The 16,564-nt window shown below is 42.6% G+C and overlaps 1 protein-coding gene across 11 annotated transcripts in view; it reads left to right on the top strand.

The window, feature by feature from the left end:
* KLF12 (KLF transcription factor 12) overlaps positions 1–16,564 on the top strand; it is a 254,133-nt gene that overhangs the window by 58,649 nt on the left and 178,920 nt on the right. For 10 of the 11 annotated variants that reach the window (XM_063335585.1, XM_063335567.1, XM_063335560.1 and 7 more), the window contains one exon: positions 14,114–14,177. The exons of the other annotated variant lie outside the window; for it this stretch is intronic. In XM_063335585.1, coding sequence (XP_063191655.1) covers positions 14,157–14,177 — 21 coding nt within the window. In that variant the 5' untranslated portion in view covers positions 14,114–14,156. The remainder of the gene's footprint in view (positions 1–14,113; positions 14,178–16,564) is intronic. 11 annotated transcript variants of the gene reach the window in all.

Genomic DNA, 16,564 nt, shown 5'->3' with positions numbered 1-16,564 from the left:
ACAGAGAGATGAGAAAAGCGGGCTTCCTCCGTACATTATATTGGAAAGTGCAGCTGGAAAAGCGAAATAATTTGCCCGTAATGCATCAGCGGGACTAAGAATAGAAGTGATGCAGCTGGTAAAAATGGCCCTTAAACACAAGAAGCCTTCCCCTGTTTGCCCTCCCCAGCTGTAAGCCTTCAGTTGGGTACCAGAACTACTGGGCCAGGGAAGAGCGGTAATAGGGCTGTGCTGAATATAGCCCTGGTGGCAGCAGGTTGGATTTTAACCCTTTGATACACATTCCCTGTGTGGGTTTGTACATATGTGTCCACATGCAATATTTATTTATTTATTTATGAAACTAACCCTTGAAGGGTCTAGAAGAGCCTGATCCAATATATAGACATTGTTTTCACTTCCGTATTTTCTCCGGCATTAATTTCAGGGCCGTAACACTGATTTTTTTTTGTTTGGTTGGCTTAGTTTGGTTTTTTAACTGTAAGCGTACACTTCTGGGAGTTTTATTTTCAGTGGTTTACTTTTTATTATCTATAAAACTTGGTCTATGTAACCAAACTTTGTGAATTTTATTTTTATTGACTTACGTTACTTTCTCCCATGTATATTGAAATAGGTTTGATTTCCCCCAAAGACTAATATTTATTTTGTTTTCTAATCCTTAATTCATTGTCTTATAAAAATCAGCAAGTTATAACCTGCTTTGTATTGTAAGAGTGAATTACAGTTAATAAAAAATAGATATTTGTAATGGGCATTCTAACAGAATCTCAATTGTGATAACACAATGCAACTCTGTAGGGGTTATCATTAAGACGATGACATTTGCAACTCGTGGGAGTGCTGGTTGTTTGCAATTTTTCTTATGTTTGTTACAAAGACCATTGCATCTACCTCTGCTTTCAATAAAACCATTCTCAGAACGTCTTAATATTGCAACATACAGCGGTATTTGTTGTTCGCCTCTGGACCGCTGTCAGTGCTTTGAATGAGTGTGATGGTGTTAGTAACTGAAGTTTGCTCCTGTAGTGATGCTTTTATAATTGCTTCGTCTTTGGTAACAAAACCTTTTCAATAGGACGAGAGCATCATGTGAGACAGGTTCTGTTTCGGTGGCGTCTTGGGGTAGGTAGCACCAGTCACGTGTGCTGCTAGCAGTGAATGCAGAATATTGCAAGCTCAAAATGCGGAGAGCAGAGAATCATAGAATCATGAGGACATTTGTATCTTGTGAATAATCGGGAGCACAACGTAGGATATAGGAGAAATAATTATTTTTGTATAAGAGAAGCAACCTTGGAATCTTTCATCGTTAGTGGTGGATTAAACATCAGGATGGAGTCAGAATTTGTCTTTTTAATGGGAATAAAGCCAGTGAAACTGCGAGAAAGTTGTTGTTGGAATAGTGCTGGTGGATGAGTGGTCCACAAAGGAAGGAAGCTCAGGGAAGAGGATGAAGCGAGAGCTGTGGTAAGAGGAGTGATGAGGGTAGGTGGGACGAGTCACAGAGGAGTGTTGGGTTCACCAATTCTTCATCGCCTTGTTTCAGATTGCAATTTTAAACTATTTTGAAGCCACTGAATGTAAGGCCGTGGGGCATGAGACTGCTCACTCCGTGGAGTGACAAGAGGAAGGTCTGGTTAACAGCCCCACAGCCCTGAAGTTTGTGGTTGGAGGTGCCAGTTGTGGCACTGATGTCCAGGTGTCCACATGGGACAACAGAGGGGCTGCTGCCTTGCAGTGCCGACTCGTGTACTAGAAGCCCTCCCTGGCAGCAAAGGAGATGCAAAGGGATATCCAGCGGTCAAGACGGGAGGATTTCTCTGCTGGGTCAAGCGTTGATGGGTGGATGTGTCCCAAGGGTGGCTGTAGAGATTGTGAACCTGAGAGAGATGGGAGGACACTTGAAGCTTGAGATCTGGACAACTGCAGCATTTCTGTGTTGGGTAACATGGAAAGAAGAACTGGTGTAACCAGAGGGAGTAGTGGGGAGAAAAGGGCTTGTGGAACTCTGTGACACTGATGGTAGATGAGGGGCAACCACTTGAAATCAGTATTGTAACAGCAAAAGCTGTGCTCGCTGTCTCTTACTTAATCAAATTACAGGAATATTTTTCAATAGTTAATGTATTTTAGGAGCTTTCTTATAATTTCAAAATACCAGGTAGGTCTATTCCTGGCATGAAACTGAGGATGGGTGTAGCCACCAGTGCATCTTCATCTAAAGCGTATCTGCTACTGCCAGTTAGTTAAACTGCTTTGTGAAGCATTTTAAGTCATGTACCGTGTCAAGTGTTACCCGCAAATCGAAAAAGTAATCAAAGGGAATTGATAGAGAAACAAAAGCTTTGATTGTTGGGGGGGTTGCTGAATTTGATCCTCAGGGAAGTGGTGAGTGTAGTTGTTCATGTTGTTCATGTCCTTCTGAGTCAGGATGGTTTGTAGGGGTTACGGATTGTGGTGGTTAGCCAGCAATAGTTTCGGGTGTCTTGGGTAGAAGTCTTCGAGCCTTGCCAGAGGCATGCTTCATTCAAAACAGCATCCATACTGTCGTGTCTGCATTGTTTTTTCTGTTACACCTGGAATATTGCACAAAAATTTACAGTTCTCCTGAGTGGTAATCTCCTCTGGTATTCATGCTTTCTATTGTTCTTAAATTATTTATTAATGCAGTTTATGAATTTATTTGTTGCACCCTCTTCCCTGAAAGATAATTAAAAATGACGGGTAGACTTGCTGGCTTGTAATGGGAATGGCGGAAGTGTAAATTTGGGATTGATTGGTTTCACTGGAGTGACACAGAATGTGGGAGTAGCCAGCCTGGCCAAGCTCCGGGGACTCTAGGGTGAAAATCCTTGCGTTTTAAAATTGTGTTTTCCTCTGTGCAATACAGGATTGTTTCTTTGGAGTGCTTTGCTCTCTAGTTTAATAAACCAAGCCATGTGACTTCCTTACCATCCTTAGTTTCTCATTTTTGTAATATTTTTGTTGTGGTGGTGTCCATGTAACTGATGAGCAGTGTACGTGTATTAACTTCTGTGTATCACCTCGGCATGCAGGAAGCTTAGCATGGGCAGTGTTGCCAATTCCTGCTTGACGGTAGCATTTAACTATTTCAAGTGAGTGATTTTTTTTTTTTTTCTTTTCCTTTTTTTCTCCAAGCCCTTTTAAAAATGGGATGCCTTTTCAAGTCTGCCTTGCTCCATTGAAAATGTTGACTTTTAAAGTCTTAAAAATTGGAGGTTTTGGTCGGGAGAACAAAGGAAGCCAAGGGTTGTTTAGAAAAACCAAAGCTCTTGAAACTCGTAGTATCCTTCACTCTGCAGACAACTAAGTGCCATTTTATTTAAAATACTTTTTGGTCAGGAGCCTGGTGACTCAGGTCCTTGCTCTGCCTCTTTCTCTCCTTTAACCACAGAGCCATGAAGGGCAGCTAGCGCAGGCGTAGGTGTCTTCAGGTAGGTGAGACGAACCCACCAACTGGCAAGAACTTTATCCGCTGAAGTTATTCTTCAGGTTATAGTTTCTGGGCTGTGAATGCGCGTAATTGCTGGACCACGGTTAAGGGAGTTGTGTGCCCACGTTGGTCTACAGAATGAAATGGCACTGGCTCACTGCGTGCAGATGGCGAGTCCTGCAGGCTGCTGCGGTGATCCCAGTAGGAGACTGGAAAGTACAAATTACCTTTGGAAATCAGGCTATTTCTGGTTTTTGCACGTAAATACGTAGTCAGATTTGCAGGTGAGTCCCCCGCTGGAATACTGAATGAAATAGTACATTGAATTACACCCCAACGTCCCCCTCCCCCTCAGGAAAGTCTAAGTGATGGGGGAGCGATCAGATAGGGGAGAAGCAAATACATTTCTATTTAAGTGAGGACAGGATAATAACCAAAGCAACTGTGTCTCCTGTGAAAAATACAAGGGCTATTAGAACAAGGAGAGAAAAAATGAGGGCTAGGGAGGTTGGTGGAATATGACTAGGTAAGTATCAGGTAGATCTCCGAACGGACGCACCTTTTCCTAAGGTTAATCGTGTCTTCCACTGAGCTTTACAGTGTGTTGGGAGGTTTGAAATGCTAGGATGGAGAGTTTACAGTGGAAATTCTCCAGGAACGGTACTGGGGTCAGTTTTACCTTCTTGCTCGTCCCAAAGACATCAAGAGCATGAGTGTGCTTCAGTAACTTTCTCTGGATTTCAAGTTATTATTAAAAGATTTGTTGATACTGAATCTGGTAGTGGAGCTGTTTTGAGCTGGTCAATGCCTGATGGGAACATTGTATACTTAGACATGGGATTTTTCCCTTTCCTGAGTTTTCTACCTGCAATATGCTGCGGGATAATTATTAGTAATAATGCTAGTCTGCACTTTCAAGAAAGGGCAGGCTAGGAGAAAAGACATTAAAAATGATTAATGGAAACACTCGTGGTCAATTGATCAATTTTAGAGAGTGTACCTTCCTATTAAAACAGGCACTCATCAGCCACGTTTGTAGGATGCCAGCCAAATAGACTCCTTAAACTGATTAATAGCATCACTGCTGTCGCATAGTGCCCCCAGTTTAGAGCCTGACTACGTACCCACACCTTCATGTACACAGATACCATGCTGTTTTCTTGAAACAGCATTTTATTAGTGTATTTCTAACGGAAAGCAAAAGAAGGGGCCCAAATGCAGGGTGACGGAATTTATTGTGGGATGAGCGAAGGCTGAGCTGAACATAACTACCTGCTGTGTAGAGCAGGGTGCATCCGGCTATTGGCTTTCTTTTTTCTTACAAGCGTAACTTTGAGCCTGGAAATGAGGATGGTTGGGTTTCTTTGGTGTACATCACAATTTGGAACAGCGTTTACGTGGTTTACTTTGCTCATTTCTCCCAACTTTGGGATAAATTGTGAGAGCCTGTCCTCTCTTAGCTGCTGTGGCTGTGCTAGCTGGAGAGGTGCCTCATGCTTATTGCCACTTCTGTTTTGGAGGAGCACAATAGGTTTGTTTGAGCAGTTTGATGGTTTTTTTGCTAACTTATCTTGCGCTGATTGACACGGTGAGGTGGGACTTGCACACGTAGCTCCTCACTTCTGAGGAGGTGACCATCTCCAGGCTGGGGCTTGGTGCACCAAGGTGTTGACTCTTGCTCCCTGTGCCAGCCGCGGGGGCATCAACGCCGATTTTACAACCACCTTCTGGTGATGTATAAACTCACAGCTTGTGTAGCTTTTCTCTGCCGCTTGTGGGAATGATTTTGTCCCCTCTTTTAAGACAAGTTTAATGGGCACACCTTATTCTAAGTTTTTGCTTATTCTTTAAGTGGTTTTGCTGTGAAAATTGGCACGGAGCGCTTGGCACTGTGGTAAGGGGAAAGCTGCAGGGTATTTTGTCTGCAGTGGGATGATGGTTGGTGCTGTTCTCTGACTTCTTTGCAACATCTTGCACAGTGTAAAAGGAAAAGAGATTCCAGGATTTATATAAGCTACTACATGTAAACAGTGTTAAATTTTTTTTCTTTGTGGTCTGATTTTTCCATTGGCCTGGTATTCCCTCTGAAGGCAACTATGAGGAGACTATGAAATTTTGAACCACAGAAGGGTTGTATTTGCTATCTGAGGCAGGATTCATCTGTTTCAGACACTCGTGTTTCAGACTTTATTGCAGGTTAAATCTTTCATACCTGTGCTCTGTTACCAAATCATGGGATGGTCGCTACAGCTGCGTTGACAGAGAGCAGATTTTGGCACAAATCTGCAGGAAATTTGGTCTCGTCCATTTGGACTTGTAGCGAGGGGCCTTTGGTGTTCAGCCACCCTCACTTAGATTAGGTAGTTGGGGGGGTTGCCATCACCACAAGAAACATCAGATGTGCAGTTCACACAGAAACCGATGCTCTACCAAGTGTCCTAAGGAAACCGGTGACCTTGTCTTTAAGCTCCAGCTATTTCATTTACAACCGCATACAAGCTCAACGACTCTTTGTTCTTCCGATGGTCTCTGGGATTCAGCAACCTCTTAACAGGAAATAAAGAAAATATTTTTTTTTTTGAATGGTTTTTATTTTTTAATATAAATGAAGGTTATCTTGCAACTTTGAGAACAGAGCGTAAGTACTGCAATTAGAACTGGCTCAATTCTGGACTCAGCATAAACCCAGTTTGAGTAAAGGTATTAAGCCAGAAGAGGGGGAGTGGGTGGTAGCATTTGGTGACGCTAATCCTTATTGGCAGGGCGAAATAAGAGTATGAAAACTATACGGTTAAGTCTTTTTCTGTGCAACCTCTACGGTCAGCCTAGTTTCTTGATGAAAGATCTGCTGGAGATGTTGGTGTTTATCCCTTTCCCCACCGTGATGATACGGAAGAATCACTGGCCAGTCTCTTCCCTCTTGTCGTACTTGAAGGGCAAGCAGTTTTCCTGTGAAATACCTTCCATTTGGATTTCACATTTGGACTTCATTTTTAGTACACTTAATCACATTTGTCTTATCTGAAGTGCAAACAAAATGTGGAAACACAACATACACAATTCCAAATTGGGAATAAGCAGTTTTTAAATAATACTGTTTTATAATTTCTTTCAAACTCTCATAAGCCCTTATGAGTCTTGGATAGTCATTATGTGGAGAGTAATATGTACTGCTTTGCTGAAGGAAGTCTGAAAATAGGGGGGAAAATAAAGTCTGAAGAGAAGGGGAAACGATCACTTTTTTTAAAAATCCCAGTTGTTTATGGGTTCAGAAACATAGTTACATTTTACAACTTGACTGAAAATCCCGTGTTGTTTTGATAATATTTTAGAAAGTAAGCTTTTGTCAGATTCTTTAACACAGTTATTTACAAAAATAATTCAATCAATTCACCAAAACTTTGTGGCTGTATGTGTGCGTGTTTTTATATTCATATGCCTGTGTACCTCTGTGCATGTGTGTGTATAAATATATATATATATATATATATATGCATAAAGCTGTTTTTCTTGCAGTAAGAAAAGTCCTTTGACTTTGTGCACAGGCTGGTAGATAACATTTTAACTCTAATGTGGAGTTTGAACAGCGTGTGAGGATAAGGTGGTGAACTAAGAGACCTTGCGCCGAGTGTGTGCGCTGTGACACGAACGTTTCCTTAGGGCAGAGAAGCTGTCCAAAGTGATGTCTGACTGTGTTTATCAAAATTTTATTTTATTTAGATCTGACGGAAACCAACGTCATTCTGTTTAAACTAGAGTTGCGAAGGGAGTATCAGGGTTTCCGAGCTAGCCACTCAAACCACTGAGAGTGTCAAAGATAACAGTTACTTTTAGAATAAAAATTCAACAGGGATGTCGTATTTTGGTGAGTTTTTCTCTGCTCCCTGAAATTTATTGCACTCTTCTGGATCGACCACTGATTATTACCTAAATCCAGGCATTTGAGGACTTTGTTACTTCTCCAGATTTTAACTATTTTTTTTTTTACCTTTACAATATAACAGCGTGTACGTACACTTTATAATTTCATTTGTGTACACTGATACAGTTGCAGGGTTTTCTAAATATTGCTGAAAGACATCATCTTTCCCAGAGCAATAATTCTCTGAGATTATGAAATGTACCATATTGTTGTATAATTATTTTTGTCAAACCAGACCCTGTAAGTTCTAGGGAGGATCAGAGTTCTTTAAATTCATCTTTATGTCGCAGAAGGTCTGGGACTTATCTTTGAAGCTGTTCAATTCAAAATAATTCATTAATGTCAAATGGAAGGCCTTGTAAAGAATAATGTTTATTCCTTTAAGTCTCTACGGAGAGACTGTGTAAGCACTCCTTGAAAGTTTAATCACTGAATAAACCTTTTAAAGGGAGGAGCATGGCACAAAGGTTGTGTGTTCAGTTAATGAATTGTTCGTCCACATCTGGCCAGCTGCATGCTTTCTACCTTGGAAATCTGTTATCGGAGTATAATGATTTGGGGAAGAAACCCCAAACAACAGACAGCCAACACAGCTATACTGTCAGGAAGCGAAGGATGCATTCTGTTGCGCTGTCAAGAGCCCAGTGGCATTGAGATCATTCTGGCTGGGCATAGAAGCGTTGGAGGCATCTCCCCATGAGGCTCAGCTGAAGTCAGGGTAGATGTTAGGGAGGAGCTGCATCACCCACCCATCCCCCATTCCCAGAGCGCAGCCTCCTCTGCTGAGGTACCCCAGGGACCGCGCTGGTGGCAGAGCTGCTGCTGCTGCTTACCTTGAATCACGATGTACTTCAATAAGTGCGTGCGTCTCTTCTTTCTCTGTGCTAGATGTCATTCTTCGTGGGAGTCTGGATAAATATTTCAGTCTGTAGGAGTTCAGGAGAGCTAGGTATCGCCTAGCAACAAGCATCCCACTCTCTGCCTCCTGCTTCTCTTTACTTTTTATTAAAATACCAGTGGAAACCAGAAGTTGAAGCATTAAGTTAATTTTCAGAAATATTTTGAGCAGCTTAAGATATTTTCGTTATGGCGCAACAAAGATGTTGGCGGGCGACTGGCATCTTTAAGCAAGTAACTCTGCTTGCCTTGTTTGAACAGAAATCACAGTCAAAGACTAGCAAAAACTTAGCTGAGGACAGAATAAGCCTACGATTGCAGCTGATTAGTGAGTAACAGAATGTCTAGCAAGCGCTCCTTTGATGTGAGATCTATAAAATATATAGCAGTTACACTTAACCTAAACAGAATGCATTTTAGAGCTGTATTACATGGTTCATCTTGCACCTTGTGATGGCTGCTGGTGGGACACTGGTTTATATTGGAATTTAAGGGTTTTTAACATTTTTGCAGACAACTCTGTGGCAAAAGCGTTTTGCCTAGTTTCAATTACAATGGTACAGAACTCAGTTCACGTAGACTGTTGGGGCTAGACCCAAGGCAAGAAGTATAGGCACTCAAAGCACAGTTCAGGTAGATTTTTTTGGGTATGCTGATGAAGTGGAGGGTGGCTAATGTGATGCCCATCTACAAGAAGGGTCGGAAGGAGGGTCCGGGGAACTACAGGCCTGTCAGCCTGACCTCGGTACCAGGAAAGATCATGGAGAGGATCATCTTGATTGAGCTCTCACAGCAAGTGCAGGGCAGCCAAGGGATCAGGGCCAGCCAGCATGGGTTTAGGAAAGGGAGGTCCTGCTTAACCAACCCGATATCTTTCTATGACCATGTGACCCACCTTCTGGATGTGGGGAAGGCTGTGGACGTTGTCTATCTGGACTTTGGTAAGGCCTTTGACACCGTCCCCCACAGCATTCTCCTGGAGAAGCTGGCGAATCATGGCATAGACAAGTGTACTCTTCTCTGGGTTAAAAACTGGCTGGGTGGCCATGCCCGGAGAGTTGTGATTAATGGGGTGAAATCCTTTTGGCAGCCGGTCACCAGTGGTGTCCCTCAGGGCTCAGTTTTTGGAACGGTTTTGTTTAATGTCTTTATCAATGATCTGGATGAGGGGATTGAGTGCACCCTCAGTAAGTTTGCAGATGACACCAAACTAGGTGGGAGTGTTGATCTGCTTGAGGGTAGGAAGGCTCTACAGAGGGACCTGGACAGGCTGGATCGATGGGCCAAGGCCAGCTGTATGAGGTTTAATAAGGCCAGTGCTGGGTCCTGCATTTCGGTCACAACAACCGCAAGCAGCGCAACAGGCTTGGGGAAGAGTGGCTGGAGAGCTGCCCAGCAGAAAAGGACCTGGAGGTGCTGGTGGACGGCCAGCTTAACATCAGCCAGCAGTGTGCCTAGGTGGCCAAGAAGGCCAACAGCATTCTGGCTTGTATGAGGAACAGCGTGGCCAGCAGGAGCAGGGAAGTGATCGTGCCTCTGTACTCGGCACTGGTGAGGCCTCACCTCGAGTGCTGTGTCCAGTTCTGGGCCCCTCTGTACAAGAGGGACATTGAAGTGCTGGAGCATGTCCAGAGGAGAGCTACCAGGCTGGTGAGGGGTCTGGAGACCAGGTCATATGAGGAGAGGCTGAGGGAGCTGGGCATGTTTAGCTTGGAGAAGAAGAGGCTGAGGGGAGACCTCATTGCCCTCTACAACTACCTGAAAGGAGGTTGGAGAGAGGTGGGTGTTGGCCTCTTCTCCCAGGTGAATAATGACAGGACCAGAGGAAATGGTCTGAAGTTGCAGCAGGGGAGGTTTAGATTAGATATTAGGAAGAATTACTTTACTGAAAGAGTGGTGAGGCACTGGAACAGCCTGCCCAGGGAGGTGGCTGAGTCACCATCCCTAGAGGTGTTTAAGAAACATCCAGATGTGGCACTTCAGGGCATGCTCTAGTGGCAGGGATTGTAGGTTGTTTGGTTGGACTCGATGATCTCAAAGGTCCTTTCCAACCATGAAGATTCTATGATTCTAAGTGCAATGCTGCACTGAACTTCAGCCTCTCCTGTCCCTTATCAATTCTGAATGTTGAGGACTGTTGTGAATCTGTAGCTTGTGTTTCATGTATATTCTGCCTGTCGCTTCTGCAAAATGTCTACTTTATAGAGTTTACGAATTTCCCTGCAGGAGTCAGGAACACAGGAAAAGAGGGCAAGTATGTGGCCACTGTTTATATAAAGGTAGCCATCCTCAGCACTGGGTTGAGGATAACCCGTGTTCCTTCATCTCTGAACGCTGCTGAAACTGTGCTTTCAGGGATCCTGCCTTACCTGATGTTCAGGGTGGCCTTTGTGAGTTTGGGAGAAGCCACATCTCTTCTTCAGGGAAGTTTGGTGTGACTCAGGGCCTTTGAAAGGGATTGCAGAGGTGTAAGTGCAGATTTAAGGGCTTTCAAGAAGAAAAGTGCATACTTTTAAAATAAAATAAATGATTCAAGAAGGTGATTCAGAAATGCAGTTATGCCCAAATATGGGGTTTGCTTTGTAGAGGAAAAAGTTAATAAATCCTGATTCAGCAAATGAGTTAACTTTGTGAATGAGTTGGTCTTTTTCAAATGTATGTTCCTGCATCTATCCAAATTAGAAAAGGGGAAAAATAGCACAGGGTGTTATTTGTAGCTGTATTAATGGGGATTTCAAAGTTACCACTGTGTAAAAGAGAAGTGTAATATGAACTTGTTTTTTAATGAATTAATGTGGGTTTATATGTTCAAAAATGTTCTATTTTTGGGCACCTCTACGCACGTAGTGGCCTCTGTTTGTCTAGAAATACTCTCAGCATGACTGCCCTGAAACCCTTCCATGTTCCTTAACTCTGGTCCATAATTCCTGCTTCCATCTGCTGGTGGGTAGGGATGCCGACCAGGGCATTTGTTCTGATCTAGATGGAGGTGTTTCTAAAATGGAGTAGATGTTGTGAAGTCTGTTGGGTTTTCTCTTGCCAGAGGAGAGAGAATCTAACATTTGGTGGCATTCATAAGCTTTATAAACTCCTAGAGTCTGAAAATACAATTAAGATGATGGTTAGCTTTTGGCTGGAAGTGGACGTAATTCAGTGTTTGTTGGTTTCTTTCTTTTGCTTCAGACTGGTGCTTTGTTATGTGCTTTGCTCTACGATTACTTAAAGAGCCCTTTTGACATACAGGTTTCAAATCAGGAATATTGCGCAGTTGTCTTGTCGGTCGTCTTCTGGTATAAAAAAGCATTTGATAGAAATGGAAGATGCTTCTATCTGAGCTGTCATGTCCGTTTTCATACTTCTGATAGTAGAAACTGAGATTTCACAGTAAGCTGCTGAAAACCGAAGTCCAGAGCAGGTTTCACAGCAGTGACATATGTGACAGAATGGATGCACTAGATTGGTAAGGACGGACGGTCCTTTTTTCTTAGGCATTACAAAGTCATTTCTTCTGAAGCTGTGGCTTTTCAGCTCTTCTAAAAATCAGGCTACAGATTTATGGAGTTACTAGTTAAATGCTGGTTTGCTCTTCATCTTCTGCCCCAAAGCAGCCTAGAATAGTCATGATGAAGAGGTGTGTGGCCTGTATGGGTGGCATTTGTATGTTGGCCATCAAAATGGATGCCCTTGGTCACCCTTGCTGGCAGTCAGTGCTAGGGGATAACCCCTGTCCTACCCCTAAACTGCGTCTATGATGGTGGAGCTGCCTTGTGAGATGGTGGCACTGCCAGAGCTTGTGTTGTGCCCCGCTTGTGCTTGGCGAAGAGGAGGACAAGCAGAAACCCTTCCATGGAGGAGAGCACCCCAGTGATGCAGAGATGTGGGTGATTCAGTGCTTGATAAATTGTGCAGACCTGAAGAGAATTAATGAGACCCAATTGTTTAGCATTGCTAACGAAGTAGCTTTTTCATGAGGAGAGCCACTGTGCGTGATTTAATAATGCAAAGCCAGCTGCGGCTATGGCTAGTTGGGTAGCGGCATCTTAGCAGTTTTGAAACACATACTCATGTTTGCTGTATCACCATAGCCACGGAAACCTAATAGGACCTTGGTGTTCGTGTGTAACTTGAAGCTAAGTTGAGCTGTAGGAGTGTGTGTCTGTGGGCATGTAGGGAGGAGTGGTGATGAGAAAACCTGGAGAGCTGGAAACAATTACAGGTCAAACCCTGTCTTCCTCTAACAGAGACCCTGTGAAGCTTTTTGAATACATTACATTTAATTTTGTAGAACTTGATTACTAAATAATTTCCTGCTCAGGTTAGATAACCACATCATGTAAGTCCAGGATACGTAAAACCTGGTCCACTTGTCCCTTTTTTGGACGTTAGCACAGAGAAGGAGTTGCTAGAAACTCAAAGGTGGTTCTTCCGGTGTGCAGTTTAAAAAAAAGAAAATCTGCTTCATGAAATGGAAATTTTGAATTATCCAAATAATGCCGAGGGATATCAAACAACAAAAAGGAAAGAGAGTCTACAAGATGCATGGGAGATGGGGCAAATGGTCTACAGTAGTTAGCATGCTCTGTGCCTACAGTATTTCATTACAATTAATTAGGTCAGTGTTTGTGATGATTTTGCAGCCTTTTATGATTCATATGAATATTTGGAACTTAATATTTTCTTAGAAATAAAATTAAGGTTAATAATAATAAAAAAAAGGGTACGTTCATGGTATTTAGCCAGTAAAATAGTAGTATGGTATATGCATATTTATTAATTTTACATGCTTAAGGGAGCTTCTTGTCTTGTTTTCAGTGTAAAAGTTGCATAGCGTTTGGAAACCCGTTAGCCGTGTTGTTGTATGTGCAGCAGTAAAGAAATACTGGATTGTGGTTTGAAAGCAGGCAGGTGATGCTCCACTGCTGTTTGAAGGATGACCTTATTTTGAATGATATAAAAATAGCAGCAGATTGTTTATAACAACTCTGACAGCAGATTTAGATTCTTGACTTCACACCATTTCCATTATTAAAAGAGGCATATGTAAGTAGCATTTGCTTCCAGATATATGCACGTGTTCTGGCAAGAGGTTTAAAACATACTGTCTACTGTTTAAATTCTGGACATCTGAAGCTTTTTTGTCCCCCAAGGCTTTAAAAAAGTTAGATTACTGGATTTGTGTATTTTTCTTAAACCTGAAGGAGCCTCCCAAAAGTACAATACAGTGTTTAAATCACTAGATACCTTTTTCTCATAGATTCACAAACATAACTAAAAGAATCATGTATCCGTAGGAAAACTCTAAAGAAATACGTATTCAAATTCTCTAACGGTCTTGCACTGTTATTTCATGTGGCTGGAGTATTGACTGAGTTCACTAATAAGTGTATTTTGGCTTTTAATGCATTGTTGTCCAGATCTCACATAGTATTTCTGTAAAACATGTTTTGAAGTACCAGTAAAGAATATTCGCACTCGAAACTGCTGGAAAGTTTACCTGTACAGACGCAGGGTACTGATATATAATGGGCCCCGAAGACTAATTAAAGCAGCTGGGATTTAGTATGCTCAAGTAGCAGCTTAGGAATTAAAAGACACTGAGAGCACTGACTAAAATCATTAGTTAAGAGGAACCATAAGGCTTTCTCCAATATACTTTTTGTCGAATTCATGCAGTTTTATCTAAAATGCTTATAAACTTATTGTTCTTCTGACCTCTGTTTTACTATGGAACAGACATCTGTAGTTAGGTTTTTTATTTACGTATACAATAATATTTGAGAAATTAATGAACTCTAAGAAAATACATCAACTGAATTATTTCATCTTTTCCTTTTCAGGATTGAAGTGGATCTAGGGACGAACGGATGACTGAATATTCATATGAAGAGGAAAGCCATAAAAGTTGGTTGACGTTTTTACAGCCATATGCATTATACATATTACTGCTATTATCAAAAATTTATATTGTGTTACAAAACATAATAGATGAAATAACCGGTCTGAGCTTCATATGCCGTATTGTCTTTCAGGCAGGGGAATACTATAGCTTAACGCAGCTGTAGTAGCTTAATGCAGCGGTTTCTGACCAAATCTGAATGTTCAAAGGAAAACCTAGTAGTGCATTAAGGAAATAGGTAATTCCTTTGAAGCCAGGTGCTTGAATGGGCTGATGCATGGTGGGGTTCATTGTTCTTATGGGCAAGGATGAAGGGAGAATGAGAGAGGCATTGTCTTCCGTTACAGCTACTGACTATGAAGCTTAATACATTGATGAGTGGCGCTCAGATGCCACATGGACAAGTGCTGCTTAAGAAGTCAAATGGGATATGATACCTTCAAAAGTACCTTGGTGCTTTGTTTTCTTATCATAGAGAGATGGCTGTCTTACAGCATGCGTTTTCTGCACTAGTTAAAAAGCAAGAAGCTGTTAGTGGACCTCTGTGCTTTACTGACTTCGTCGTATGATTTTTATAAGCTTTATAAGATGACAAAATTCAGTAGGCCCTTCACATCTGTCAATCTGATTTGTTGGTAACTCAGCTATAGGCTTTGGCCGGGATGCTGCATTAACCAGTTCCTGCCCAGGATGCTTAAACAAAGCTGAGTGTGCCTGTGGGTTTGCACTGCAGCAAATGAATTCTAGTGGCAGATGCAGTGCGTGGTCCGGCAGGATGCAGTGCGTGGTTCAGCGGGATGCCATGCAGCAGCTCAGAAAAAGGCACTCTGGAAACTCTGCTGGTCAAGGAGGGCTATGTTATGGTGGAAAACCTCTTTCCTGGAGAGCTTTCTTCAGCCCCTGAATCCCAGTCAGGGGTAGGAACAATCAAAGAAACATCAAACCCTAGCAGGTTTTCCAAAACCACAGTGTCAGCTGAATACCAGAAACTGGACTCTATAGCTCTGGTCATGTGAGCAAAGTGGTTTACTAGGGTAAAGATTCTTATTGATCTCAGTGATAATTTGGTTATATCAATATTTTAATGGTTCAGAAATTCCCCAGTTTATTAGCAGCTGATTTAGATACAGGCGAGTTTACTTTCATTCCATCTTGGATTAGGCTTGTTTAGTGTTTGCAGAAGGTAGTGAACATGCTGATCCCAGCTACCTCTGGATTCACAAGCAGCATAAGACTTGAGGGGAGCATCTGTGTCCTTGAATCCGATCACCTGAAATCAGCCAGGGAAATAGTATTTAGTTCAGAAGCATCCATAGAACATCTACTTTATATACCGCAGGTCCCAGCAAACACCTTCAGCCTCCAGGAGCCAAATTTAAACCCTAACAGAGACAGCAAATGGTATTAGTAGCTCTGTGGGAATGTACAGAATTGCTCTATGGGATCAGGGACCCGTATGCCCAGAGACAGGAACCAGCAGTTGTTGCCTGCTAAAACCAGCGCACAAAGTCTTAAGGAATTTCTCTTTGGTTTGATTGCTGACGTGTCGGCGGCTGTTGTCCATACCGACGTCTGATAGCTGGGGACGGGCTCGCATCACAGGGGAGGAAATACTTCCCTGCTCGGACCTCCTGACTATGCATAGCACAGTGAAAAACCGATACCATCCAAACCTTGCTTGCATCTTCCAGAACTGCAGTGATAAAATCCTGTATGTACAAACTCTTTACTGGTAGAAAGTGTGAGAGGGTGCAAAAGGCAACCTAATTATCTGCAAGGTATTTCTGGATATCATTATGTTACAGTGGACTCCTCGTAGTATCCAGAAGAGAGCACAGAGCACTACTACCGTAGCGTGGTAATGTTTTGCACCGAATTGAGGAGAAACTGGGCCCGACTAGAGGACCATCTTGGGTATTTGGCTTGGGACATGACACCAGGGCAGAAAATGTTAAGGATTTGTCAGATCCTTAAGAGGGGCTGTTGTAACTAGAGTCTGCGCAGAGGAGGGAGGGCTTCCAGATCAGGCAAATGCAGAAGACTCTTGGACTCACGTGGCCTTTTCCTAAGTTTCTTGGGAAAGACTGTAGTTGCATTAGAGATGCGGCACTGCTCACTCTGTGTCTCTGTTCCTCTCTCTGCTTTTGCCTTTCTGTTTCAACATAGAGTGATGGCAGAAGGAAGGAAGAACAGGAGAACAGGGTGACCTCTTTCTTGTCAAGCCATAGTTCCACTCTCTCATGCCCTTCTGGTGACATCCCGCAGTAATCATAGGGAAGCTGCACAAAATATGTGCAGATAAGGAAGGGGATACTGAGTTATTTCATTACACATTTTCTGTTTGGCAGTCTTTGCAAGAGTAGGACTCTGAATCCAGCCGTTAATCTTTTAT

Source organism: Chroicocephalus ridibundus, chromosome 1, assembly GCF_963924245.1.
Source record: "Chroicocephalus ridibundus chromosome 1, bChrRid1.1, whole genome shotgun sequence".
In the NCBI taxonomy this organism is placed as follows: domain Eukaryota; kingdom Metazoa; phylum Chordata; class Aves; order Charadriiformes; family Laridae; genus Chroicocephalus; species Chroicocephalus ridibundus.
Note: the sequence above shows the minus strand (reverse complement) of the source record. Positions and strands in the feature narration are given on the sequence as shown.